This window comes from Haliotis rufescens, unplaced genomic scaffold, assembly GCF_023055435.1.
Source record: "Haliotis rufescens isolate VD_foot unplaced genomic scaffold, xgHalRufe1.0.p SCAF_2, whole genome shotgun sequence".
NCBI lineage: Eukaryota > Metazoa > Mollusca > Gastropoda > Lepetellida > Haliotidae > Haliotis > Haliotis rufescens.
Genome location: NW_025963890.1, coordinates 62,368,719 through 62,396,481, shown reverse-complemented (window position 1 = coordinate 62,396,481; position 27,763 = coordinate 62,368,719). Strand labels below are relative to the sequence as shown.

Below are 27,763 nucleotides of genomic sequence, written 5' to 3'. Positions count from 1 at the left end.
TTATACAAGCAAGATAGGTTACAAAGATACTTTTATTTACAATCATAAGAAAACAAACAGAAACATCTAACAATTTACAGGTGTGTTGTACACACAAATGCCTAATAAATATCTCAATATATATACAGATCTAACATAGTCAAGATAATTTGAAGTAAAACAGAGAGCTGGGTTCAGTATTTGGTCATTAGAGCATCTACAACCATTGAATACAGGACGGAAAATATGCATTGTTAAAAATAGCGCAACAATTATGACAAATGTGATATATTTACAATCAGATTCTTCAAATAGTGTATTTTTTCTTTTTCCATTGGAACCTTTCATAGACAATAACAATTGTTATGATGGTTTTGTTAGGTAAGCTTTACATATTTTACCCATGAAAAGTGCAATAAATAATTTCTTTAACAAGTTGTTGAATTATGTTTTCTTCTGTGATAGGAACAGATTCTCAGTTGCTAAATATTGGCAACCCATGACTAAAAGATTATTTGCTATGGATTTCACTTTTGCCATTATTTGATACCACACATTTAATGACTTTTAACATTAGAAGCAGACTCATCCTGACTCCTTAATATTATTTCAGTTCAGTCATATACACGTCCAATCTGACATTTCACAAACTAGACGCATCTAAACGAATGTCCATCAACAATGATCTCTTACAAAGGCTAGCAGGGTCTCATTTGTAAACATAAGTAATATATCTGTATCAAACATCAGTATGAGTGAGTGTGTTTGATTTTACGCCGCATTTAGCAATATTCCAGCAATATCATGACGGGGAACACCAGAAATGCGCTTCACACATTGTACCCATGTCGGGAATCGAACCCGGGTCTTCGGCGTGACGAGCGAACGCTTTAACCACTAGGCTACCTGACCGCCACCAAACATCAGTATGAATTCTACACATTATATTGATTCTAAGAAGATGTTTTCCATTAAATGAGCAGCTGAAATCTGTGGATTTGTCCAATCAGGTGTATTTCCTAGTCATATATCATTATGAATTACAATCAAGAAACAGTTATAATTCAAAGTTGTTTTTCCCTCTGGGTAGACAAATATTATAATTCCCTGCATGTCATAGCGGCATTGAATCTCACAAATTTTATTTTTTTAACATATTTAATAAACAATATCTCCCTGAGCACCAAATTTCCAAATTGTTTCATGAAAATCACATGATAATTATTAATGTCTTAACAAAATAAAATCGTCTTCTCAGTAAAATCCCGTCTTTAACATTCATGACACTACTCCTGATTTTCTCAAGTTTGCCAAGAGCTTGTGATTGTTCCCAAAATATCTCCTCTGGAGTCCACATCAATCCCATTAATACAAACACAAATAAGATTGGTCCTTAGTTCCCTCATCGTTTCATGAAACAGGATATGAGACAAATCTGAATTGGTTGGCTAATACATTTTCTGTCAGCATTACATGACAATACAAATAGTTTTGTCATTCATTATAAACTTGAGAATGATCTATATGACAACATACAAAGGGATGTTTTTTTCATATCTTGACTCCTCAATCAATAGTCATCACATTTGTGCTGTAACAAAAGCACAGATGAGATTGGTGCTCACTCTGGAATTGATTGTGACACCATCTCAGCCATTGACTTGAAGCCATTACCAAGTTCCTGTTGAATAAGGGACTGGTCATTTATTATAGGGGGTGGTGGGCCAGTGAGAATGAAAAGGGCGGTGGGGTTGGGGGGTGAAGGTTGGGGGGGTTTGCTCATGAAAAATGACACAGTGAAAGGGGGGTGGGTGGGGAGGAGGAATGACACAGTCCTACCTTTTCAAATAGTAAAAGTAGAAATTTGAGCCACGGACTGTTAATTTATTATTGGGTGGGTGGGTTTCATGGAAAAATTTTACCTGTATATTTTTTGGGGTGGGTGGGAGTGTGTGTGTGTGGGGGGGGAAGGGGGGGAGTTTGACTCAATGTTACATAAAATGGGGGAAGAGGGGTTGTGTGATATGATACAGTCCTAAGACCAATCCCAATCCCCAAATCTTCTTGATTAATGAAAAGAAATCTGACAGGCCCAACTTGCTCCATGGTCTGGAGACTATTATCAGTCTAGAACTCTTAAGTTGTATTTATTTGCTTACGTCAAACAATTAATAGTAATAAATAAGATTGATTATTCATGTAAGCAGTAACATCATTTTCATCTATCATAAAATTTGAGTTTGAAGATAATCAAAGTTGGTATGTTGACTTGCCTAAAACATGATAGGACTGCAAATTGACCTAGTTCCCTTTAATGCCTGTACTTTTTACACTGTCTTCACTTCAGTTCACTGTTGTGAGGAAATGATAATATTGTCCTCCATTGTGAACTGGGCAGAGGATTTAGATAAATCTGTAAGAACATGAGTTCTCCATGTGGGGAGTTCTTGTGACCTAGACAACATGGTGCTGTACTCTATGCATAGCTGTCCGCCCCTCCTCCAAACTCAACTGGGTTGTAGTCGTTGTCCTGAAACCAAACACATCAGAGTTATGAACCACATTGGTCAATATGTAAATATGTTCAGTGAGTGGTTGAAAGCTGTGTAACCCCACAGTCAGGATTATATTCCAGCCATATCACGTCAGCTTGTATATACCTGAATCAATACCTGAATCCTGGAAACACACACCAGTGGCTGACAGCACCAGCAGATGTCGACGCCACAGGGACACACACCCCAGTGGCTGACAGCACCAGCAGATGTCCACGCCACAGGGACACACACCCCAGTGGCTGACAGCACCAGCAGATGTCCACGCCACAGGGACACACTGATTTACTATCAACCAGGTCACACAACGTGGCCACCCAATCCTCATATTAAGGGTTGTAAAACAACAGGCATGAGGTGCTGAGTTGTTTTCACCTGCTGTGGTAACTGTATCTCGGTGCTGCTCCCCTTAACAATTTTGGTTGGTTTGGTTTGTTGTTTAATGCCGCACTAAGCAATATTCCAGGTATATGACGGTGGTCTGTAAATAACCGAGTCTGGACCAGACAGTCCAGTGACTGTAACGATTTTGATTTGATTTGTAGCTTCACCATGTACACAGAGCTACGGGCTGTAAGATAGTGCTGTTTTCCTGATAGATTCCCAATTCGGAACCACCCATAACGTACATGAATATTGGGTGGGAATCAACAAGAGAGTTTTGCTAAGCACAATGGCGTATAAAAAAGCTTTCCAGTCCCGTTTCCAACTCTTTAAGTAAATATATTGTTGCATGATCTAAAATATGAGTACATGTAGTCGTACTGCTAGTCATGTCTCATGAAGCGGAGCATGCTGCATTTGTCATCAGGTCATGACGCATGCACTTTGCTGAAGCATAATAAGTGTGATGCAGATTTGAATCGGGGATCTCTTAGGAAAACACTGTGGGATAGCCTCACGGTCTGTGTACCTAAATCAAAGGAGCAGCACAGAGATGCGGTTACGGCGGCTACGTTCTTACCCAGAAGTCCCCAGGGGGACTTGGATACAGATAAAGACTATGGCCTTTGTTGGAAGCAATCCGCTGCAGCTACAGGCCAGTGAAATGTCTACATGTTGTTAATTAGACTAGAAATTTAGTTGTTTTCTCAGTAAACATCATCCAGAATATCACATAATATTTGTAAGATGATGAAATATGACAGTGTCACGTACAATAGCATTGTATAGGGAGTTGCAGATCTACATGTGTCACACCAAGTGATCTAACACCTACCTGATTGAGTTTCTTGAACTCTACCACCTGAGCAAAGACATATTCAATGATGTGTTTCGCATCTCTGATGTCCGCAGGGAGTTTGCTGGTGACGGCCAGAATGTCCCCACACTCTCGTACATAGTACTCCAGATCATCGTCAGTACCTGAACAAACACACATAACAAGGTTCTAGCACGGACAACATTTGAATGTTCAAGGTTCCCTAACTGTAGTGATGGTGAGTTGGGCAGGTCTCTCTGAAGTGGTTAAACAATCCTAGTTATTTATGTAAATTCGGAGGAACTGGGAAATTTGTAATTCACATTGGGAAGCGTTTAGTGTTATTGTGATATCACTATAATACCATTCAAAGCGGCGTTAAACCCAACTCCCTCTCTTACTCTCTGCGTCCTATCAGTTGATCAGTACACATGCTCTTAAAATTCATCCACAATACAAAGCCTGTTAATGTATCTCCTTGACGTTGAGTACCATACTTGCAAAACTAAGGCTATGCACTTTATTGAATTCTCACAGATTCATCAGTTTTCAGATGGGGTGAATCCTGTATTCAGCAACCCACAACTTCAGTGTGCCCAACTTCTTGAATAAACAGGGCCAGGGTTGTAGATGACAACAGTTTGTCCAGGTAGTTCCGAGTCTAAGCTTGGACTGGGAAACACTTACACTTGTTGGTGATCTGAGCAATGCGGACTTTCTCGGACGAGAACTGTTCATCCAGATCAAACAGCTCCAGTGCAGGGGGATTCAGCTCCTTGAAGTTCGGGGGAAACACCTGACAAGTACAGAAGCAGACGTAGATACATGCGGAGGAGAGGCTGACGTCAGACTCGGAACACCATGCTTTATCCATGTGTACATTTCCTGTACAAGGAAGGGAAGAGAGCAAATGTCCTTCAGGAACCTGTAGTACTGTTTTAGGACACTTAAGTTTGTTCAGAATTGTAAATAACATAATAAGCTGATAGAAGGTTTTTGTTTAATGTGTAGAAAATGTGTAGGTCTGCTTATCTTTTCTTGAAATGAAATGAACAACCTAAATGAAAGATCATAACATTGCTAACCTAACTAAACATGCTAAAGGGTCTGATAAGTCAAACAACAGACCAGGATGTAAAATATTTGGGACCCTTGAAGATCCGGGGTAGAAAAGGTCTTCAGCAATCCATGCTTGCCGTAAGAGACAACTAACAGGATCGGGTGGTCATGCTCGCTTTTGATTGATGCATGTCATTGCATCCCAATTGCGTGAATCGATGCTCATGATGTCAATCACTGAAATGTCTGGTCCAGACTTGATTATTTACAGACCATTATCATATAGCTGGGATTTTGCTGAGTGTGGCAGTAAACAAACAAAACAAACAAACAAACAAACAAAAGAAGCACAATGATTACTGCAGTCTATGCCAACACCATTGAGTCAACTAGCCTGGACCTGTCTCCTGACATCATTTTCAGTAGATCTTGGTGTTAATGTATGAACTTCTATTAGCAAAGCTAACTGGACAAAAAGAAATGTTACTAGACTCAGGCTATGGACTTGTGGCTAAAGTCACAGACTGATAACGCTGACAGCTTACTTAATCTAAATGAGATGCATGAGACTTGTCATTTTTCTCTGCAACCAGAAATATTTCAGCCATATCCTAGCAGCCTGTAAATAATAGATTCTGGGCTAGACAAACAAGTGGTTGACAGCATGATGAACATCCCACGTTATCAGGTTGCGTGACACACAATGAGGTCACATAACACGACCACCCAATCCCAGTTCAGTCGGTTCTTCCAAGCATGAGGTACTGGCTGTAACTATGTACAAGTCCACAAGGGTTCCAGGTTGGGATTTGTCCCAAGCAGCCCATGGTTGTCGTGTCAGGCAACATTAAGGATTGTGTTGTCAGGCTCGGTGACTTGGTTCATAGCTTGTCATCGTACCCTAACAGCAATGGTATTTGCTCATAATATTAGAGTATTGTATGGTCCAGACTTGATTATTTACAGGCCACCATCGTATGGCTGGAATTGATAGGTGCAGCATTTAGAGGTGTAACAATACAATGAGTGGTGATATGATACGTATCCCGTTACTATGGTAGGATATGATACGTATCCCGTTACTATGGTAGGATATGATACGTATCCCGTTACTATGGTAGGATATGATACGTATCCCGGTACTATGGTGGGATACAATTCGTATCCCATTACAATATTTTTATTTTCATAAGCTGATATTCTTTCTTTTTGCAGGTGAGTCACAATTCTGAATCAATTGTTCTTAAATTTCAGAAATCGTAGAGTAGAAACATATAGGCTAGAGGCAACTGTGCATGTTAAGCTATACATAGCCAAGTGGGAAATACTAGAGTTAGGTGGTTGTTGGAACGGTTTCTGTTATTATTCTAACACCAACATAACTTGTAATGTATCGTAGGTATCGCAATATAGGGGTTGTAAATATCAGGCCTCCTATCAGGATACAATACTGTATCGCCGGATCATTACACCACTAACGGCTTGAAACAACAAACAAACTGTAACTACATACAGCTGGCTGTAGAGGCGGTAGAGGTGTCTCGAACTGAGGTGTGATGAGCGTCAGTGACTCGTGTTTACATCCAAGCTGTTCATATCCTCTGAAACACAACAAACAACTTCAGTGAGTTAGGTCCCCACTACAAACTACCATATCTACAAGTGAGTACCTATATTCAGGAGTCACTTCAACACTGGGAGAGGGCGGTCGGGTAGCCTAGTGGTTAAAGCGCTCGCTCGTCACGCCGAACACCCGGATTCGATTCACTACATGGGTACAATGTGTGAAGCTCATTTCTGATGTCCCCCGCCGTGATATTGCTGGAATATTGCTAAAGTTGCATAAAACCAAACTCACTCAACATTGGGATAACTTGGTGACAGGACCACAAGTCTAACACTGTCTATTAAAGAAGACGAACACCTCAGTGAAATCAAAGCAACATTTGAAGGTGTTGTAAACAATGTCATCAAGTACCTTACCAACATTTTTAATGGACGAACTACTACCAACTGTAAACAATGTCTGCAGAAATGAATATCCAGATATGTGAGTTACCATGGTAACTATCACTGAAACATGAACTCGATACCACTACAAAATGGAAACTAATGAACAGATTAACGTGTACAGCAGTAAGACGAATCCTTCTACCAATCAAGACACCACAATCTTTCTATCCCCAACGATCAGAGATTCTCTACATTCAAAGCACCAGGCTCTAGCCTAACAAAATATGGTCAAACCACTTAAAAATTCATTATTTTTAACAGAAATTGGCCAGTACATTTGCTGAAGATGGGTTCAGCCATGCTGTACATTATTACCAGGTGTTTAGTTTCCTGTATAGATGATGTGGAACATGTTACAAGCTACAGTAGTGACTCTCCACTTATACATATAACACCACTGTCACCAGATAATGCTTACTTGATTGCTTTAGGTACGAGACTAGTATCAAGTTTGAAGAGAGAGTTATCAAACAGTGTTGTGATGTCGCGGGGGATGTCGTCACTCTCCTGGAGACACGTCTTCAGTTCCTCTGCCAACTTCGCAACTTCTGGGAGCTGGTTGTAGTCACTGATCTGCACACACAACACGGCAGTGTTAACTCACACTTGTATTACCCCTCATGTCCGGACTCCATCAGTGTTCCAAACTAAAGGGAGTGCAGGGTGCCGTTGCACAAAACAACCTTAGTGCTATGACTGTCGTAGGTCTATGTTAAGGTATGGGAGTCACGATCACCTTAGCGTTAAGATCGCTTTGTACAACGGCACCTTGGTGTCCTTCAGGTCTTCAATGGTACTGGAACCTTGGGCCCTCCTTGATCTTTGACTTTTAACATTAGGGCTACGACAAGCACCTCTCGACTTTCATGCTTAATTTGGAACACTTCTACACGATTGATGCTTAGCATGTATAACTGCAACTTCCATTGTTTGATAGGCATTACTTAGAAGTTGACGGATGACAAAGTAGACACAATTTATGGATGACAACTTCTTAAAATAGTGTTAAGGTGATGTTTCGATATAGATCCTTATATCGTTGTCAAGTAACTTGTTACTGCAACTTGTATGTCACAAATAGCATTTATCCTAAACCGGTGGAAAGTTTTATATATGACAGACTCTCTCTCTCTGAGGGTGGAAAACTATATAAATAACAATTGAGAAAATCTCTCTCTCTCTCTCTCTGTTCTCTCTCTCTCTCTGTTCTCTCTCCCTGTTCAGACCAGTTAACGAATGTTCCTAAGCATTATAATCAGTGTCTGTCGGTGTGTCTCGTTACCTCAGGGTCCTCAGCATCAATAGCATTCAGTTTGATGTCCTCAGTTGTGAGGTACTGCACGAGGACATCCTGAAACATTATATCATCATTAACACCCAACATCATGGTTAACATCACTGTCAACAGTCAAGTGACAGTTTAAGGGTTTCTCCCAGACCTGATCCAGATTTGAATATATACATAGTGTTAAAGGCCGGAAAAGCCAGAGTGTTCATGTGTGTCAGCTGAGGTCAACAGAGGTGTTAGGATAGTGTTTCATGACATTACAGTAATTAGATTAAACACATTTGGAAGTGTTAACTTGGAAAATGCCTGATGGTTGAGTTATATATAGTTTCCTGTCTCTGATATACAAATTACTATGGTTTCATGAACTTTCAATGACTTTATTGCAATTTTCTATTTTCAAAAAATATTTCAGTCCTTAGAAACTCAAACTACCACTCCATGACCGTCAAATACTTACAAAACCTGCCCAACCTTCTCATTAGAGTTTACTTATCATGCTTATGATAAAGTTAAATACAGTCAATCAATACTATGTTAGTCTACTGGTCCTAAAGTTCAACTGATGTGGCATTACATGGAGCACCAATGTGGATTAAGTGGTATGTGCTGTGCATGCAATTTTCCAAAATGCTCACCAGAATTTTACTGTTTTCCTCTTTGTCTATATACTGGTCATGGAACATGTGGACAGACCCAAGTACTGCCATCTTTCCTCGTGTTTGCTGGAAAACAGTGAATCCACATAAAATACATAGCACTACGAGATGATGTACCCATGTTGAGAATCAAGACCCCCACACCCAAACCTACATCGACAGACACCCACAGCCACACACACCCGCACCCAAACACAGATACCCCCGCACCCAAACACAGATACCCCCACACACACACCCAAACCAACAACGACAGGCACACCCCCACCCCCATACACATACACAGACACCCAAATACCCACCCACAGACACGCACACACACAGATACCCCACACACACACACCCAAACCAACACCGACAGACCCCCCCCCCCCCCCACCCCACCCCACCCCCTCACACACATACATACACAGACAGCCCCCATACACAGACACCCAAATACCCGTCCACAGACACGCACACCCACAGACATGCATCCACCCACACTTACACACACAACACACACACACACACCCAAAGCACACAACCACCCAGACATGCACACACACAGATATCCCCCATACATAGACACCCACAGACACATACACATACAAAGAGACACACACACACACACACACACACACATGCTCCAATCCACACCCAGTTACACACCCACACACACACACACAGTAATAAATGACCGGTCCCTAACATACCTTGTTTGTACGTAGAGCTAGGACGGGTCTGTTGAGAGGGAAACACACTGTGCCAGTTGACAGGACAGCAACAGCTGGCTTCACCACATTCAGGGTAGCACCATATGGGTACAGGAACGACAGAGCCCTGCAAGCACAACACAACAGGTTATAACTGCACACTTGTAACCCTCCGGTACAGGACAGTGACATGACACAGCAGACAGCAGTGTTCCACCTCTACAGTTGTTGCCATTAAATAATCTGGACAAGGGAAACAAGTCACTGAAGGGAAACAACCCATGTCATTGAGTTGGGTTTCATGTTGGGTTTAACAGTATTCCAGTTATATCACGGCATGTCAGCTTAATGTGGGAGGAAGGTCCAAAGTGATGCAGGTCTCAGACGTTTACCACTTCGGTGAAACCCACGAGTACGGGCATGGTGTCGACAAACCTAGAAATCGTGGCGCCTTAGACGACTGGGACACGTGTGCCCCCATGTCATTGAGAAACCATGAGACTCGAATGGTGAGGTGACACTGCCAGACCTCATATGGCAGTTCATATAACAAGCAATGGGATACTGGGGACCAATTCTACCCCGGAATCCCCACTGTGATTCTGTATGGGGAAAAATGTAAAATATAAGTACACTTTACACTCAAATACCATGATAACTACAAACCAACCATTATATTATTTTTTCCATCAAATTGTTGTTAATTGCAGGTTAATTAATAACCATTGTAATAATAGATATTTTTAACAGAAACTGTTTACATTTTAAATTTTCTAATATTTTTTTCAAAATGATTTTCAGTCAACCAACTTCAAAAACACATTGTACATGTAGTGTGTCTACTGTCTACTAACAGTTGTACAAGTTGTACAGTATCCACTGTCTACTTACCATGGTACAAGTTGTACAGTGTGTCTACTGTCAACTTACTGTGGTAGATGTTGTACAGTGTGTCTACTGTCTACTTATTGTGGTACAAGTTGTACAGTGTCTACTGTCTACTTACTGTGGTAGATGTTGTACAGTGTGTCTACTGTCTACTTACTGTGGTAGATGTTGTACAGTGTGTCTACTGTCTACTTACTGTGGTAGATGTTGTACAGTGTCTACTGTCTACTTACTGTGGTAGATGTTGTACAGTGTTTCCACTGTCCACTAACCATTGTACAAGTTCTACAGTGTGTCTACTATCTACTTACTGTGATAGATGTACTGTGTGTCTACTGTCTACTTACCATGGTACAAGTTCTACAGTGTGTCTACTGTCTACTAACTATGGTACAAGTTGTACAGTGTGTCTACTGTCTACTTACTGTGGTAGATGTACAGTGTGTCTACTGTCTACTTACTGTGGTACAAGTTGTACAGTGTGTCTACTGTCAACTTACTGTGGTACAAGTTGTACAGTGTGTCTACTGTCTACTTACTGTGGTAGATGTTGTACAGTGTGTCTACTGTCTACTTACTGTGGTAGATGTTGTACAGTGTCCACTGTTTACTTACTGTTGTAGATGTTATACCGTGTGTCTACTGTCTACTTACTGTGGTAGATGTTGTACAGTGTCCACTGTCCACTAACCATGGTACAAGTTCTACAGTGTGTCTACTGTCTACTTACTGTGGTAGATGTTGTACAGTGTCCACTGTCCACTAACCATGGTACAAGTTGTACAGTGTGTCTACTGTCTACTTACTGTGGTAGATGTTGTACAGTGTCCACTGTCCACTAACCATGGTACAAGTTGTACAGTGTGTCTACTGTCTACTTACTGTCATAGACGTTGTACAGTGTCTACTGTCTACTTACTGTGGTACAAGTTGTACAGTGTGTCTACTGTCTACTTACTGTGGTAGATGTTGTACAGTGTCCACTGTCCACTAACTATGGTACAAGTTGTACAGTGTCTACTGTCTACTTACAGTGGTGGATGTTGTACAATGTCTACTGTCTACTTACTGTGCATTATTAGCATCATCATCTCCTCCATAGGACAGAGACTTGCCCGCTGCCTGACTTATGGCTCTGGGGACACAATCAGTTACATGACGTCAACATACATCAAGGTTTTAACTCACATCAGCACCAATATTGCTATGTCTGGTGAATAACATTTGAACTGAAACAATCTTCGAGTTAAGCCAATCTGTTTTCCTTACTTGGATCAGAGATGTTTTCACAAGACAAGAAATAAATCAGACAGTATCATCCCTGTCTACTAAGTACAAAATTCTGTCCACTGTAGCAGACCCGAAATTGCCTGGAATATTTGCAGCATTACAAAACAAAGATAATAAAAGGGTCAAGAAGAATCTGTAAGTCAGCGTTAGAAATTGGCACTAGTCCTATAGTCCTTGCCAAACTGCCCAATAGTTAAGGTATCATAAGGACTAGTAGAAATTTGCCATTTTTAAGGGTTTTGCTATATGCTATGATTATAAGGACTAGTGGACTAAAACTATCCCTGCAAGTATGGTAAATATTTCTAAAAAAAGGTCTCTATTTGAAACATATAGAACTGACGAGGTCGTGCACCTGGTGATCTCAAAGACGTCAAATGCAGTACTTTTTAACTTTCATTTCAGAGGACCCAAAACCTGGAAAAGCTGGTTACATGATCGATCAGAAATTACTATATTCAATAAGATTGAATAATAACTGAAATATGTACCTGTTGAGAATTCCATTTGATATTAAGGCTTCTTTAGGATGAAAATATTTGTAATATGATGTTCTAACAACAGCATCTGTAGAAAAAAAATCAAACATGACAACATATTTGTAAAATAAGTGTGCAAACATAGTTTATTAGGTCATGTAGGTTACCATGGTTACAACAATTTATGCAATAGTTTTTCATCAGTATGAACTTAAGGAAAAGTTGTATGCACAGGGTTATCTCCCCTTATTCTTCTACAAATAATTATTTGGCAAATTACTTGCACACCATGTACGTTGTACACCTAAATTGATAGATATATATGTGTCCTGGCTAACTCTACATGAGTCAGTTGAGATAGACATGAATGAAGAGTGAGGTTCTCTTCAGAACTGATCTTCAAGACACTCACCACTGTTGACCATGATCCCAAATTCCTCGAGGAGAAAGTTGATGTTTGTGTCAAACCTCGTTTCTCCACCTTCTCCTAACATGACCAAAATACTTCCTCCACTGTCCAGATACTTCTTCATGGCTGCAATCTAGAACATAGACATATATTAGTCTTAGCAAAATTAGGTTGCACTCTGACCCCTCAATAGTCAGCACCACAATCTCATTAAAATCAGATCTTAGTTCTCACTTTTGGTAGAGAAAGATCTGAAGACAGGCCACATCATGACCTTTTGTGAACGTTGACCTTCCAATGAAGTGACAAACAGGAAACACATAGTTAACCAATCAAAAAGCAGCTTTCACAAGATTTACGGCACTAGTTTCAAAATGGTTACTTCTATTCCAGACTATGCTTAAAAAATATTCTGACAAAGAGTATATCTCGATTCAAAATTGGAAAAGAAAATTCTGGAATGTCTAATATATGGCTGAGATTTTATTCCCACCTCTATGCAAAGTCTTTCCTTTCAAATGTTTATCCCACTAGACATGTTGATGTTTATCATTCGGAACATTCGAACAGCCTGGAACTGTTGTTTGGAATACCCCCATGTTAACCCTTGAAGGTTTCATGATTAGAAAACACATTCCGTCTGTCACTTTCCCGATCTGGTAAGTGAGGCTCTGATTGGTCGGATAAAAGGCTGTTCTGGCATGTCCCATAATGGGATGACCTCAGATCTTTGTTCAGCAGTGGCAAGAACCAAGATCTGATTATAATGAGATTGGACCAAATGATTAATCCAAAAGACTCTGGGAACACTCACATGTGCATTTATACCAAGTGAGATGACTGATATTCATGATTTGGTAATTCAGAAATGTGTTAATCCAGATGATTTCAATGTGAATGCTGTGCATATTCCCTGAACAGGCTACACAACATTTCTTGTCAAATGCAACATTTATCTTATTGAGTGAATGAAAAAAGTGTATATTTTGGAATGACGTACGTATATTCCTTTTTCCAACAGTAGAGGTTTACAAAAATGGTTGATGAGCAATGATAAAATGGATTGGTATCTAAATTGTCCCAAACTAAGAGTTTGCTCACAGCTACAACTTAAAATCATGAATTCTTTGATGACATCACTTAATGTCTCTGATTTTTCAGGGCTTTGTTTTACGCCGCACTCAGCAATATGACAGCGATCTGAAAATAATCGAGTCTGGACCAGACAATCTAGTGATTGATATCATGAGCATCGATCTATGCAATTAGGATACGATGATATGCATCAACCAAGTCAGCGAGCCTGACCACCTGATCCCATTAGTTGCCTCTTACGGCAAGCATAGTCGCCTTTTACTGCAAGCATGGGTTGCTGAAAACCTATTCTAACTCAGGTTTTCACAGGTCTTAATGTCTCTGAACAATGTTTCTACAACATGGCAGTATCATATATCACAAGTCTGTCAAGTGAAGATATCAGTCTATCATCAGTCAGATGGAGGATTTATTTCACCGACAGATTGAGCTCGCTCACTAAAAGAAAATCATAAACCCCCTTCATTAAAGATATTTACCTACAACATTCAGACATTTACATGACTCGTACCTATTGGTGCCTGAAACCATTTATGATACATGATACATGAATCACCAGATCTTAGTCTTAGACAATTTTTACCAAAGGATGCTGGGGCCATGATGCTGTACAATCAGCAAAGGGTACATGGGGTACTGACATCACACGTAAGATATTGGCAATGTTATTATAGGGATGTTCGAAATGAAACATAAAAGTCAAAGGTCCCTTGTCATGACCTCAATGTTATGAAGATTTATGGGGTCAAATATTGTAGGTGAACAGATTAAGGGCCCAGAATCCCCTTCACTGTGAACACTGTATGGTGTTCTTCATTATTCATTATCATCATGATCACTGTCATCATTACTTAATAAAAGCTAGCTTCAAGAAAAGAAATGTCTGAGTCTTCTTTTCAGATGATATCAATAAAATTGCAACAATTACTAACATGACCAATAACACTAAAATATGTTTCACATAAGAATGGTTAAAATGTAGGAAAAAAACACCACAAAACTAAAAATGACGGAATCTTCAAATACCTCTGCAGCTGTAAACTTATCTCTTGGTCCGGCAATAAGAAATATCCTAACTTGAGCCAACTTGTCCTCGGTGATCTCATCTTTATTCCTGGAACAAGAAATAATCATAAATATCATGGGAAGGAAAGATTATTAGATGTGTCTTTTGAAAACAGATTTGTCGGTTGTTAAAACTTAAAACGCTGCACCATGCAATATTCCAGAGTACATGATGGCAATCTAAAGTAATTAAATTTGGTCCAGACAAACCAGTGACTGATATTGTAAGTAATGTCTCAATAAGTGGGGTAAGATCAACCCTATCCACTTAGTCACCTCTCACAACAAACATAGGTTGCTGGAGACCAAATCTAAATCACCACAGGAGAATTGTCTTAAGAAATCATCATGATGATTGTAAATCATGTTAACTTGTCATTATGGAAATAGTGAAATCTTTAACAGGGTTAAATAACATACAGCTAAACCATGTTAATCAGACATAGCTATTCAATGCAAATTGTTCTGCTTATGTCATAGCAAGATGAGTGAGTTAGTTCAGTGAGTTACATACGGAACCAATTTCCATGAAGACCGTAACTTTCTGTTGAGTGACTTCAGGCCATTATTGAGTGTGAACAGCTCTCGCTTTGATGCGTTGACAAGAATAACGTTCCTTTGACTTTTGTCCTCCATGCCCTGCAATCATAACATAACCATGGTGACAGGTCAATACATACTCTGCATGTCAAATGAACAGAAATATCACTTGACCCAAATCCACAACTCAAAGTCAGATTTGAGCAAAAATAGAGTCATATGATAGTTGCACAAAGACTTGCATGGTGCTGGAAAAACACTTACCTTCAGTTGTTGAAAACACATTTGTGGAAGCAATTTAGTTTCACCAGCATGGTGGGGATATTGCACTTTACCAGGAACACTTTTTTCAGATTCCGCTATTACAAATAGTGCTCAAATATAAACAATCATGAGCGTATGCATGCTCGTCACAACTTACCCTGGGATCAGAAAGGGGTGCCAAACCCATGTAACCATTAGGCCTTATTTTAGGATTGACATGGCCATTCACATGATTCATGGTAAATAGTAGACAGCATGAAACATGGCCTGTCTTACCCTAAGTATCGTAAACTAAGTTAAAGGGTACTTGATTGAAGAAGTGACAAGGGCTAAGATAATATGGTAAGACAAATTGAGGGGTAATTAATCCTAGCACAACCAACTCAAATGATCAATCTTCAAATAGATGCACAAGTTCAGAGAAGTGTAAGCAACAGCAGTAGTCATTTATATAGCTGTGACCAGTAAACTGCAGTCTTGTCAGCATGGATAGCATAAGAAAACATAACATAATTTCCGTGTATTATGCAGACTTGAGATATAATGTCCTATTGTAATTGCATTTGCAGCTTCACCTGTTCACGAACCCTCCCTCAGTCGATTATCAACGTTAGAATCTCGAAGTCTTGTATTCGTTGAAAGCATCCAAGTATTTTTTCGAGTGTACACATCATATGTTTTAGATTAGCTCACATGCATCCTAAGAGGTTGCTCATGGATCGAGAGTTGTTGTAATTCACATATATTCAATTACGACGTTTACTGTTCTTTACCATGAGTTGTTAGGCTGAACAACTGTCACCAAACATAAACAAGCACCGAACTTGTCAAATCATTGTGTCGGCTGAGAGAAAAGCATGATAGTCGCAAGGTTTAATTTAGGTGGATGCGGTAGGAAACATTAGATATGTCGGGCCTTTTGAAAATGTAAGACACACAATCAAACCATTTAATTCACAACAATGATCAGTACTCACTTCTGAAGTCGGTGCCATGTTAGCTTCTCTAGAAACTATGCAAGGACCGGAGTAAATAGTATTCTTGTCTGTGATTGGACTAAATTCATGTAAACTATCTTCACAACAACTTATCCATACGTGTGATAGATCGATATTGCAAAACATCTAGCGCAATGTGGATGCAATACACTGACAATTAATGGTTAATCAAATATAATTAACGGACCTACCTTCTAGAACATGTAGGACTTGTGTAATGGTGCGCATAAGAACAATGAAAAGCTTAGCACATCTGTCTTTCTGAACGCGTGCACAACTCTAATCTTTTGTAATGTTTCATGACACATTGATATGTTTGGTTGGTTGACGTGACAGCCTTTGTGTCATGAATGTTTAGGATGCAACTAACATTGACACAATATTTCAGTAACAATAACGAAAGTAACTGAACCATTGTTGTCTGCATGGTTGGCGAAAGCACAGAGGGTGTTTTAAACTGTTCACTAAACATTACTAAAATGTGATACCATATAAAAATGATTATTAATGTACCCAGAGGATGACGACAAAGTATGTTCAAATATACGGCAAAATACATATTTGGCTATTTTGATTTATTATTTGGGGCATATCTTAACTAGACTTGCATAAGTCTCTACTGCAATAATTATTATTATAAATCATAATTTCTAGATTATATTAAAAATAAGAACAAGTTGTCATTATAAGAGCCTGGAGTTGTGTTCTGTCCGCTTATCTAGACTTACTATTATCAGGATAGAATTACTATACACCCATGGACTTGTCATTCAGTACGACTTTGAAGCAAGGCCATATCTTAACCAGATGTTACTGTTTCTAGAGTTGTATATGAAAAGTGAAACTGCTAATCCAACAATTTCACGGAAAATACAACCGTTCAGATTAATGGTGTTCCACTGAACGAGGAAAGTTACAACTGATATTCTTTTTGAAAAATAGGGTGTTCAGATTTCAAGACGGAAAACCACATAAATGCGTGAACAGCTTTTACATTGTTTATCATTATTTATTTAATTATACAGTTTTTGATTGCAATAACCTTTCAAAATAGTCAATTTATTACCCTCGGTGAAAATCATAAAACGTGCAGATCTTCCCATCCTGGCATATATTCAATATACAAAAATGAAGGAGAAACAAGAACAGTATTGATTCCACAGTTTTTATTAAAGAATCTGTGAAAGAAATCTTAATTACAGGGATTTGTGGGTTTGATGAAAGGGGGATATATCTGGAACATGAAATGTTTCGATTGCCATTATATCTGAGAGCGTTGTGGAAACTCTATTGGCAATGTTTTATCGTACATATTTTTGGTGTCTACATAGCCTAGTAAACCTAATACATGACACCATTAACCTCTAAAGAGTACGTGACTGTTTTGTTAATTTTCCCGAAGTGACAATGTTGTGCTTCATTACTTTCTCCATGATTAGAATCACGCGTATGTAATAAGTTGTAGGGAAGTATTGTCAATCGACACAGTGAAGGGAATGACGCTTTTCGATTGGATGAAAGTTTATTGCCAATGTTTTGATGCAACACGTGGGTAGGCGGGGTCCCAATTCATTATCGAAGTCAATTAAAACTTTATCAACACGTAACGGTCGTTTAATATGTTCATTAACAAAGACAAGATTAGTCTATTCCCAGTCCCAAAGTATGTATATATTTGAGGAATCCCCACACGCTCTCGGAACTGAACACGGTCACATGACTTAATGGGTCATGTCAAGAGGTGTGTCTCTTCCCCTTTGGTTTCAGCACAACTGAAAGTAACCGTGATTTCTGACCTGAAGTGAACGAGGGCTAGGAGCTTGTGAGTATTTTACTGCTATCAACATTTGTGCAGTGGATTGCCAGGGCATTGTGGGTTTATTATGACTTCAAGATTTATTTTTGAAAGATGTATTTAGTACATCATTAATGGGTGCACTTTGGCGTCTGATAAAAATAGATACATTTCCTGTTGATTTCACAGCTATGCAACCGTCATTGTTTTAAGTTGTTGACTGTGGAGAGAGATTTAAGCTTAGAATACACTTAAAAATGTGCGATCGGTAAGAGACATTATTGAACTGACCTTTTGTTTCCTGATATTTCTGTTAGCGGTAGCCTGTTTTACAGTAGCCCATTGAAATAATACATGTACAGTTAAAAATAAGATCATAATGATCTTCATAAATATATCTGTTTTGAAAGTGTAAACATTACATTAACTTTTCTTTTTCATATTTCCTGTTTTGTATTTATGTGCAATTTCCTGTTATCTGTTCTCCGCTTACATGTTATCATTAAAGGAAGACATAGAGTTAGAATTATGACATTATTCATTCAAATATGTTAAATAATTTGGGTCTTGTTAAATTCAATAAGTTTATACAAATGTTTCCATTTCAGCATGTATGCACCCATGAACAGAAATATGACAGTATCATTTCCTTGTTTGCAGTATTTGTAATAAGGAAATGTTAGGCACAGCTGATTTTCCAATGTAGTTACAATAGAACATGATACATGCACTTTTCTATATAAATGAAAAAATCATGAACATCATTTAATTTCACTTCCAAATGACAATTCAGATTTCTTAGCTCACTTGAGCTGAAAGTTCAGGTGATTGCATGATAAGTTTGTATGTCCATTGTACAGTTTTACTGTCTTTAGACAACTCCTCTGAAGGCATCAAGCTTACAAATCTGTTAACTTTGAATGAATTACCTCAGCCATTGGGTCTCTGAAACATGACATCAGTATTTCCATCATGATGTTAAACATAGCAGCCTGAGTACATATCCCATTTGTGTCTTCAGCAGCCCGTGCTTGCCGTAAAAAGCAACTAACGGTATGCTTGTTGTAAGAGGCGACTAACATGATCGGGTGGTCAGGCTCCCTAACATGGTTGATGGATCTCATCGTATCCCAATTACGTGGATCGATGCTCATGATGTCAATCATTGGATTGTGTGGTCCAGACTCGTTTATTTACAGACCGACGTCATATAGCTGGAATGTTGGTGAGTGCTGCATAAAACAACAAACAAACAAACAAAATATGTATCATTTTGAAATTTGATGTAAGCATGTGTTACGATGTTTGACCTATCATTAAGAAAATTTTGATGATTGTGTCTTCTACTTCACAACTACTGTTACTAATTTAAATATACCGTATTCGACGTAATAAGCGCCCAGGGCGCTCTCAAAATCTCGTAAAATCAAAAGATCGTAAATTTCGCCTGAAATGTTTACATACGACAGATATATTTTTCAAGAATTTACATTGTCCATAATTAAGGGTGATATAACACAAGAGTGCGTATTATTCACGAATAAATAAGTCTTGTGTACATTGATCAATCGGAAGGGGTGCTGATTGGGATTGTTCACTCGCCAATATATTAGCAAATATCGCCGTGGGCGCTTATTAGAGCGGGGCGCTTATTACGTCGAATACGGTAAGCCTCTTATGATCTAAGTTTACAAATATTAACATAATCAGAGACTTGGGGCTCTGTCATCTCCAATCAATTGAGGGGTGGTGGGATGGCCTAGTGGTTAAAGCGTTCGCTCGGGTTCGATTCCCCACATGAGTACATTTTCTGGTGTCCCCTGCCGTGATGTTTCTTGAATGTTACACTAGCGATGTAAAAACATACTCACTCACTCCAATCAAATGAATCAGTTTATGTAGAATCTAGGGCTAGGACAGGTAACTCGGGTACTTGGGTTGGGTGGGTACTGAGTAGGACCCAGGTACCCACATGACTACCCAGACCCGTGGTTTGTCACATTATATATTGTTTAATGACAAGAAAATATCTAGAACTCTAGGGTTACACTACAAGTTGCTAATGTTCACATTTCTTTCTGACTATGCACGTATTCCTTCTTACTTTTACAGGTTTGAAAAAAGATAAAACTTTAATCAACTTCCGTGTATGCATGACCAGATCGTTTTATACATGTATCTAAATACATTTTGCCAGGGCTATGGTCAAACTATTCCCAATCGGACATTTTGTACCCAAATCTTGAGACCTGTAGCGGGTACCCGGGTAGGGTTGGGTAATAGCGGGGTGGGTACCCGGGGAGTAAATCCCAGCCCTAGTAGAATCACATGCTATGATTTCATATTTACTTCCTAGTTTCTAGTACTTGAGTCTGACACATCCTGTTTATGCCATGACCTTCCCCGATTTCCTTTCATTTTCTTGAAAATGTTGGGTTATGTATTAACAGTAACTATACGGGAAGTATTGTCGAAATTCTTGAAATAGTTTTCAATTTTCCTGGTATTAGGAACGTTTTGTAATTAGGGCTGGGACGAGTCCAAATTTACTACCCGGGTACCCACCACTCTATTACCCGACCCTACCCGGTTACCCGCTGTAGATATTTAGAGATAGGTAAAAAACTGTCGGATTTGGAAAAGTTTGACCATAGCCCTGGCAAAATGTATTTAGATACACGTGTAAAAGGATCCGGTCATGCATACACTGAAGTTTACTGCATGAAGTTTTATCTTTATTCAAACATATACAAGTCAGAAGGGATGGGTGCATTGTCAGAAAGAGATGCAAACGTGAGTGACTGGTATTGTAACCATAGAGTTTTAGATAATTTTTTTCATCAAACAATATCACATGACTAAGCACGGGTCCGGGTAGTCCTGTAGGTACCTGGGTCCTAGTCAGGACCCACCCGAAACGAGTACCCAAGTTATCTGTCCCAGCCCAAATTTCCATGTCCCAGTCGTAAAAGAATGCTTATTTCAAATATGGAGTTTTTATTGAAAGAATTATGCCTCCCATACTCGTTATACTGTAAAGCGTGAAATTAATGCTCCTCCATTATAATGCAGGTACTAACCCCTAGCCCAAAATGTGTCGTGAATTAATGCGAGTTTCCCTACCTCTGGAATTTACACACTAATCAGCATGCAACAACACAAGACTTCCATTACCGTATTCGACGTAATAAGCGCCCACGGCAATTTTTCCTAATATATTGGCTAGTGAACAATCCCAATTAACATCCATTCCAATTGATCATTGTACACAAGACTTATTTATTTGTGTATGATACGCACTCGTGTGTTATGTGCACCCTTAATTATGGGCAATTAAATTCTGGAAAATATATCTGTCGTGTATAATACGCACAGACTTTTCCTCTGTATAATTTCAGGCTGTCAGCATAAAACACGAAATATGCAATCTTTTCAACTCTCTTTCCTTTTCTCACCAAACTTATCTTCTAATAAGAGCCCCCTATTTCTAATTTTGAGAGTGCCCTGGGCATTTATTACATCAAATATGGTATAGCGTTGTAACAGTTTGATATACCTTACCTTTACCACAGACGTAACTCCTCCCTCTATCATGTAACCTAACTTCCAGTACATCAAGAGCAGGACATTCCACGTGAGAATCATTTCAGGTCAACCAGCAAAGACTGTAAAAGTATTGTTACACAAGTTAGTAACATATGGGGTGTCTCCATGGGCAAGTGTCTTTGTTCGAAATATACCTCTCTTCACCCAGCAGTGAATGGGTACCTGGTAGGATGAGATGGCAATGTGGATGTTAACTTTCTAGTACCTCACAGGCAGCTTGGGTTGTATACTCTCCAGGCAGCTGAGGTAGAAATTGGAGTGTATGCTGATCCATTGACTGGGTTGATAATGTACTTTGAGCATGATAGTCAGCATGGAAAAAGCACCATACAAATGTAGTAGTAGTAGTAGTAGTAGTACAGTAGTAGTATGGTAGTCGTCAGTATGAATGCTGTTACTGTACTGGAGACTTTCACCACATGAGTTAGCAGTATTTTGCTTCTAATCATAAGATTATTTGATAAGCTTCCAAAGAACAAAGAAGCCTTCATGTATGGTTGGCGATAGGGCTGTTGACAACCCAGTTACCCACCCCCCTATTACCCGACCCTACCCGGGTACCCGCTGTAGGTCGCAAGAGATAGGTACAACATGTCCGATTGGGAATAGTTTGACCCTAGCCCTGGATAAAATGTATTTAGATACTCGTATAAGACGATCTGGTCATGCATACACTGAAGTTGACTGAAGTTTTATCTTTATTCAAACACATAAAAGTCAGAAGGAATGTGTGCATAGTCAGATTTGTTTGTTTGTTGTTAAATGCCGCACTCAGCAATATTCAAGCTATATGACAGTGGTCTGTAAATAATCATCTCTGGACCAGACAATACAGTGATTGAAATCATGAGTATCAATCCACACAATTGGGATGACATGCATCAACCAAGTCAGCTAACCTGACCACCCGATCTCATTAGTCAGCTCTTAAGAGAAGCATAGTCGCCTTTTACGGCAAGCATGGGTTGCTGAAGACCTCTTCTACCCCAGATCTTCACTGGTAGCATAGTCAGAAAGAAATGCGAACGTAACGTGTTATATACGTTATATATCACATGACTAACTACAGGTCCGGGTAGTCCTGTGGGTACCCGGGTCCTTCTCAGTACCCAAGGACCAGTGTTACCCGTCCCAGCCCTAGTTGGTGACCTGCTTGATCAATTTGCAACTTGTGACAACACGCTGACCACACTTGACTGGAGTTAACTACATTTGTTTTATTGCAACCTTGTATATCATTGTTTCCGGCGTGTGGACTGAAGCAGACAATGAACTCCAATCTGTGCAGATAATAATACGTCACTTTATCAATACAAGCAAGGAGGACTCACACTATGTTCACACTATTTCCGTGCATGCATCAGTTTCAGGATTTACAGTTTATCAAGCAAAATATTAATAATGGCCATTTTACACAAAATTGACTGGCAGTAGTGCTGCAACGTGTTTTTATGCTATGACGCCACTACATTTATGACATGTAGGTGAGGTGAAATGGGGTTATGTCGCGTCCAAGATTATTGCACTTATATAGCCATGTGCATGCACATGTGTGTGTGCGGGGGGCTGCTTGTACTAGTCCGGACTGATGCCGATTTATAGTGCTATCACACTGAGATACCATGCCGAAGTTTAACGTGAACACCCCACTCAGACTCAGTATACTGACTCTGAGCTGACCAGTCCTTGTTTTAGCCCCTTAATGCCGAGCGCCTGACAGGGTTACGACAAGTACCATCTTTTAACGTCTTTTGGTATGATACGATCGGGGATTGAACCCTGGACCTTCCACTCTCTGGGGCAACACTCTACCACTAGACCACAGAGGTGGTCTTGTGACATGTATGTTTGTGTGAAATCATAGCACTGTTATAATGATGCCATCAGTGGAATGTCGCTACACTTTAGACATTGTGGAAAATGGAAAATGCGAACATATTTATCCATTTACTCAATAACTTGAACACTAACCTGAAGAAATTATTTTATTTTTCTATGATTACCGATATGTGGTTAAATTATTTTTCACAGCACTGTAAGATACCATCAGTAGAATGTCGCTGCACATTTGACATAGAGGAAAAAACACAAAGGCAAACATATTTATCCATTTACACAACAACTTGAACACTAACCAATAGAAAGTATTTCATTTTCCTATTATGATCTATATCTGGTTAAAACATTTTTCACAGCACTGTAAGATACTATCAGTGGAATGTCTCTGCACTTTAGACATTGTGGAAAATACGCAAATGCCAACATATTTTCTCCATTTACTCAATAAATAAAACACTGACATCCAGAAATTATTATATCTTCATATGAATATTGATGATCCATATGTGGTTAAAATATTTTTTGAAATTAGATCTCCTTTCTCACACTTTTATGCAAAACTGTTAACAGTGAATGATTTCCCTGTATGTTGCAATAGTAAAGTATGAATATGGCACAGTATATAACAGGCACATCTAGTGCAATAGAATGCCCACTAACACCCTTCTTTCTTTGATAGATTTAAAAAATATGGCTATCTTGTACTCTTAATACAGATCAGTGGACAACTCTAGGGTGGTGCAATATGTCAGATCCAGAGGGCAGGATCAGGAACTTTTTTTCAGGCACCTTCTGAAGGTTTCTCCATGTCGCCTCACATTGGGGGCTATCTCCGCATAGATCTATAATCACGAAGACACACGTTTATTCTTAGTCATGGATGCAGTACATGTGGTCAGTGATGATGTCGTTCACTACGTCATAGCGCAAGCTAGCTGATACTTCTTACTAACACTACTCACAATGGCAATACACTACACCTTCCAGTGATTGAGATCATGAGCATTCATCTTTGCAATTGCGACATGCATCAACCAAGTAAGCGAGCCTGACCATCCGATCCCGTTAGTCGCCTCTTACGACAAGCGTAGTCGCCTCTTATGGCAAGCATGGGTTGCTGAAGACTCCTTCAGCATCCTGGGTCCACCTCCTTCGTCTACACTACTAAGAACAAGTGCCTCCTTTATTTATTTTCAATAAGTTTTCAATCTGTCATTGTTTATTTTGGGTGTGGCATGATTTTCATCGGGCATTTTATGAACTTTTCACTTCAAGCAACATGCGCATCTTAGTGTATCTATCCTTGTCAACCTAACAATTTATCAATGAAGATCTGGTCTTCAGCAACCCATGCTTGTCATAAGTCGCAACGAATGGGGATGGGTGGTAAGACTCGGTAACTTGGTTGATGCATGTCATCGTATCCCAATTATGCAGATAGATGCTCCTGATGTCAGTCACTGGATAGTCTTGTCCAGGCACGATTATTGACAGACCCCCGTCATATAGCTGGAATATTGCTGAGTGAGGAATTAAACAACAAATACTCACTAAATAATAAGTGAGTGAGAGTAGTTGTTGTGAAAATAGAAATAATCAATGTACTGGCAACTGGATGACATTAACACCTAGAAGATTTTCTTATAAAGCTTGTTTTGCAAAATTATTGTGGTCACATAAATTAACATGCTCAATAATATTGTGTCTTCTTAATGCTTTCTTATCATTTGTTCTCTGTCAATATGGTACAGACAGTTAATGTCCACTTATCATGATGAATATATTTACATTGTCATTGAAATGCTTCCTTCTCTTTGAGTATTTCCTGCCAAAATAACACTTCTGAATGCTTTCTTATCATTTGTTCTCTATCAATATGGTACAGACAGTTATCATGATAAATATATTTACATTGTCATTGAAATGCTTCCTGCTCTTTGAGTATTTCCTGCCAAAATAACTGAAACAATGGGAGAAAACATTTGCAGGCAGGAAGAAGAAGTCTTCTTGTGTGTCAGATTTATCAGTCCCACAATCCTGTTTTTTGTTTCATATTTTAACTTTGTGACTTGGGTAGCGTGCACACAAACAGAAAGATGCTGACAGGACACCTTTGATAATTGAATTCAAGCTAAAGTGAAATTGGTGTACAATATATCTTAAAGACTGAACAAATCACAATTGCACAGGAAGGGATATTTTTTCTTAAGATCCTGAGCAGTCAGGTAGCCTAGTGGTTAAAGCGTTCGCTCATCACGCCGAAGACCCGGGCTCGATTCCCGACATGGGTACAATGTGTGAAGCCCATTTCTGGTGTCCCCCTGCCGGGATATTGCTGGAATATTGCTAAAAGCGGCGTAAAACCATACTCAATCACAATCTTAAGATCCTGTTTTCATACCTGATTTTAGAGAGATTTTTTTCAATACTCTCAAGTCATTTTAACAGCCTAACATAAGTGAACACAGTAACCCTCTTTCATCTTTGATCTGTGGTCAAGTGGAGAGAGTGTCTGCCCGGAGAACAGAAGTCTGTGGTTCGATCCCCGCCGCAAGTTATACCAAAAGATGTTAAAAGATGGTAGTACACTTTACTTGTTGTAACCCTGCCTGGCGCTTGGCATTAATGGGCTAAAACAAGGATTGTCGGCTTGTGGTCAGGGTACTGTGTCTGATTGGGGTATCCATGTAAAACTGCTGCATGGTATCTCAGAGGGCTAACATTAGTCCAGACATGTACAAGCAGACACTCACACAAGTACATGCATGCAAGTCGTTATATAGTGCCATAATCCTGAACGTGACATTAAACCCCACATCATCACACTTCATTCATCTTTGATCTTGACATAGCAGTATTAAGTGCACGCACAATCTTCCAAGCTCCACACAGGGACATCTCACAATGGCCCCTATGTGGAGCAGAGTGGGCGGTATTTGTAACGCTACACTCTGATCTCATGTTGATTGGATGTTAGCCGAATGCAGTGTGACAGATATATCATACATAAAGAGTGATCCACTTTCTACACATTTATATAAGCTGACATTATCTTTAGCTGACACTTGTAGTGGGAATGACCTTTTGTTTTTAATACAGTGCTTGGTAAAGATTATCATATTTTGAAATAGTTTTGATTAGAACATTCCGGAAATTCTTATCTTATCTACCCCAACAAAAATAACTACCATGTGTTCCAAAATTTAAAATGCATATGCTATTTGTCTAATTTGCAAACTAAAATATTGACCTGCAGACATATGAGCAGATTTTGAACACTAGAACTATTCACTGGGTGGAGTCAAGTCGACAATGTTTTCAGAAAGCGACAATATGCTATCCAAGGCTGCTTACACTCCTACCTACTACATCATTAAACCATCTCCAAACACCTTCTTCAGGGGCGGTCGGGTAGCCTAGTGGTTTAAGGGTTCGCTTGTCACGCCGAAGACCCGGGTTCAATTCCCGACATGGGTACAATGTGTGAAGCCCATTTCTGGTGTCCCCCGCCGTGATATTGCTGGAATATTGCTAAAAGCGGCGTAAAACCATACTCACTCACACCCAAACACCTTCTCATTTAATTTTATAGCTCAGTTTAAACCAACACTTACCAAATATATTCCTATTTGTCAGTAAGCATATGTAATGGGCTTTTCATCCATTTCAGATGACCGATCACCATGAGTGATTTCCCAGATGACCGGCGCGGCATCCAACACCCAAGAGCATCTATCTCAGACACACAGACGTGGGAAAAAGAGAAAAAATATGTGGTCAGTTTCTCCATGTTGCCATGGCCCTGATGGTGCTGTGCATGACGTTGTCCCATCACGATGGTTCCTACGCCATGTTGCCAAGGCCCTGATAGTGCTGTGCATGACGTTGTCCAATCACGATGGTTCCTACACCATGTTGCCATGGCCCTGATAGTGCTGTGCATGACGTCCCATCACGATGGTACCTACGCCATGTTGCCATGGCCCTGATAGTGCTGTGCATGAGGTTGTCCCATCACGATGGTTCCTACGCCATGTTGCCATGGC

General features: G+C 39.5%; 2 protein-coding genes across 2 annotated transcripts in view; one reads left to right on the top strand and one right to left on the bottom strand.

The window, feature by feature from the left end:
* Positions 1-13: 13 nt before the first annotated feature.
* On the bottom strand, positions 14-16,533 carry LOC124142611 (intraflagellar transport protein 52 homolog). Its single transcript, XM_046511187.2, has 14 exons — positions 16,457-16,533; positions 15,190-15,314; positions 14,637-14,724; positions 12,519-12,648; positions 12,119-12,194; positions 11,407-11,472; positions 9,450-9,576; positions 8,734-8,820; positions 8,090-8,158; positions 7,226-7,380; positions 6,308-6,395; positions 4,423-4,531; positions 3,754-3,899; positions 14-2,509 (listed from the first exon to the last, which is right to left on the bottom strand). Exons 1-14 carry the CDS (start codon positions 16,472-16,474, stop codon positions 2,456-2,458), a joined length of 1,338 nt encoding a protein of 445 aa, XP_046367143.1. The 5' UTR covers positions 16,475-16,533; the 3' UTR covers positions 14-2,455.
* A 1,528-nt stretch (positions 16,534-18,061) lies between these two features.
* LOC124142592 (serine/threonine-protein kinase Sgk1-like) overlaps positions 18,062-27,763 on the top strand; it is a 127,413-nt gene continuing 117,711 nt past the window's right edge. The window contains exons 1-2 of the mRNA XM_046511169.2: positions 18,062-18,299; positions 27,388-27,493. Of these exons, the coding sequence (XP_046367125.1) occupies positions 27,401-27,493 (93 nt within the window). The 5' untranslated portion in view covers positions 18,062-18,299; positions 27,388-27,400. The remainder of the gene's footprint in view (positions 18,300-27,387; positions 27,494-27,763) is intronic.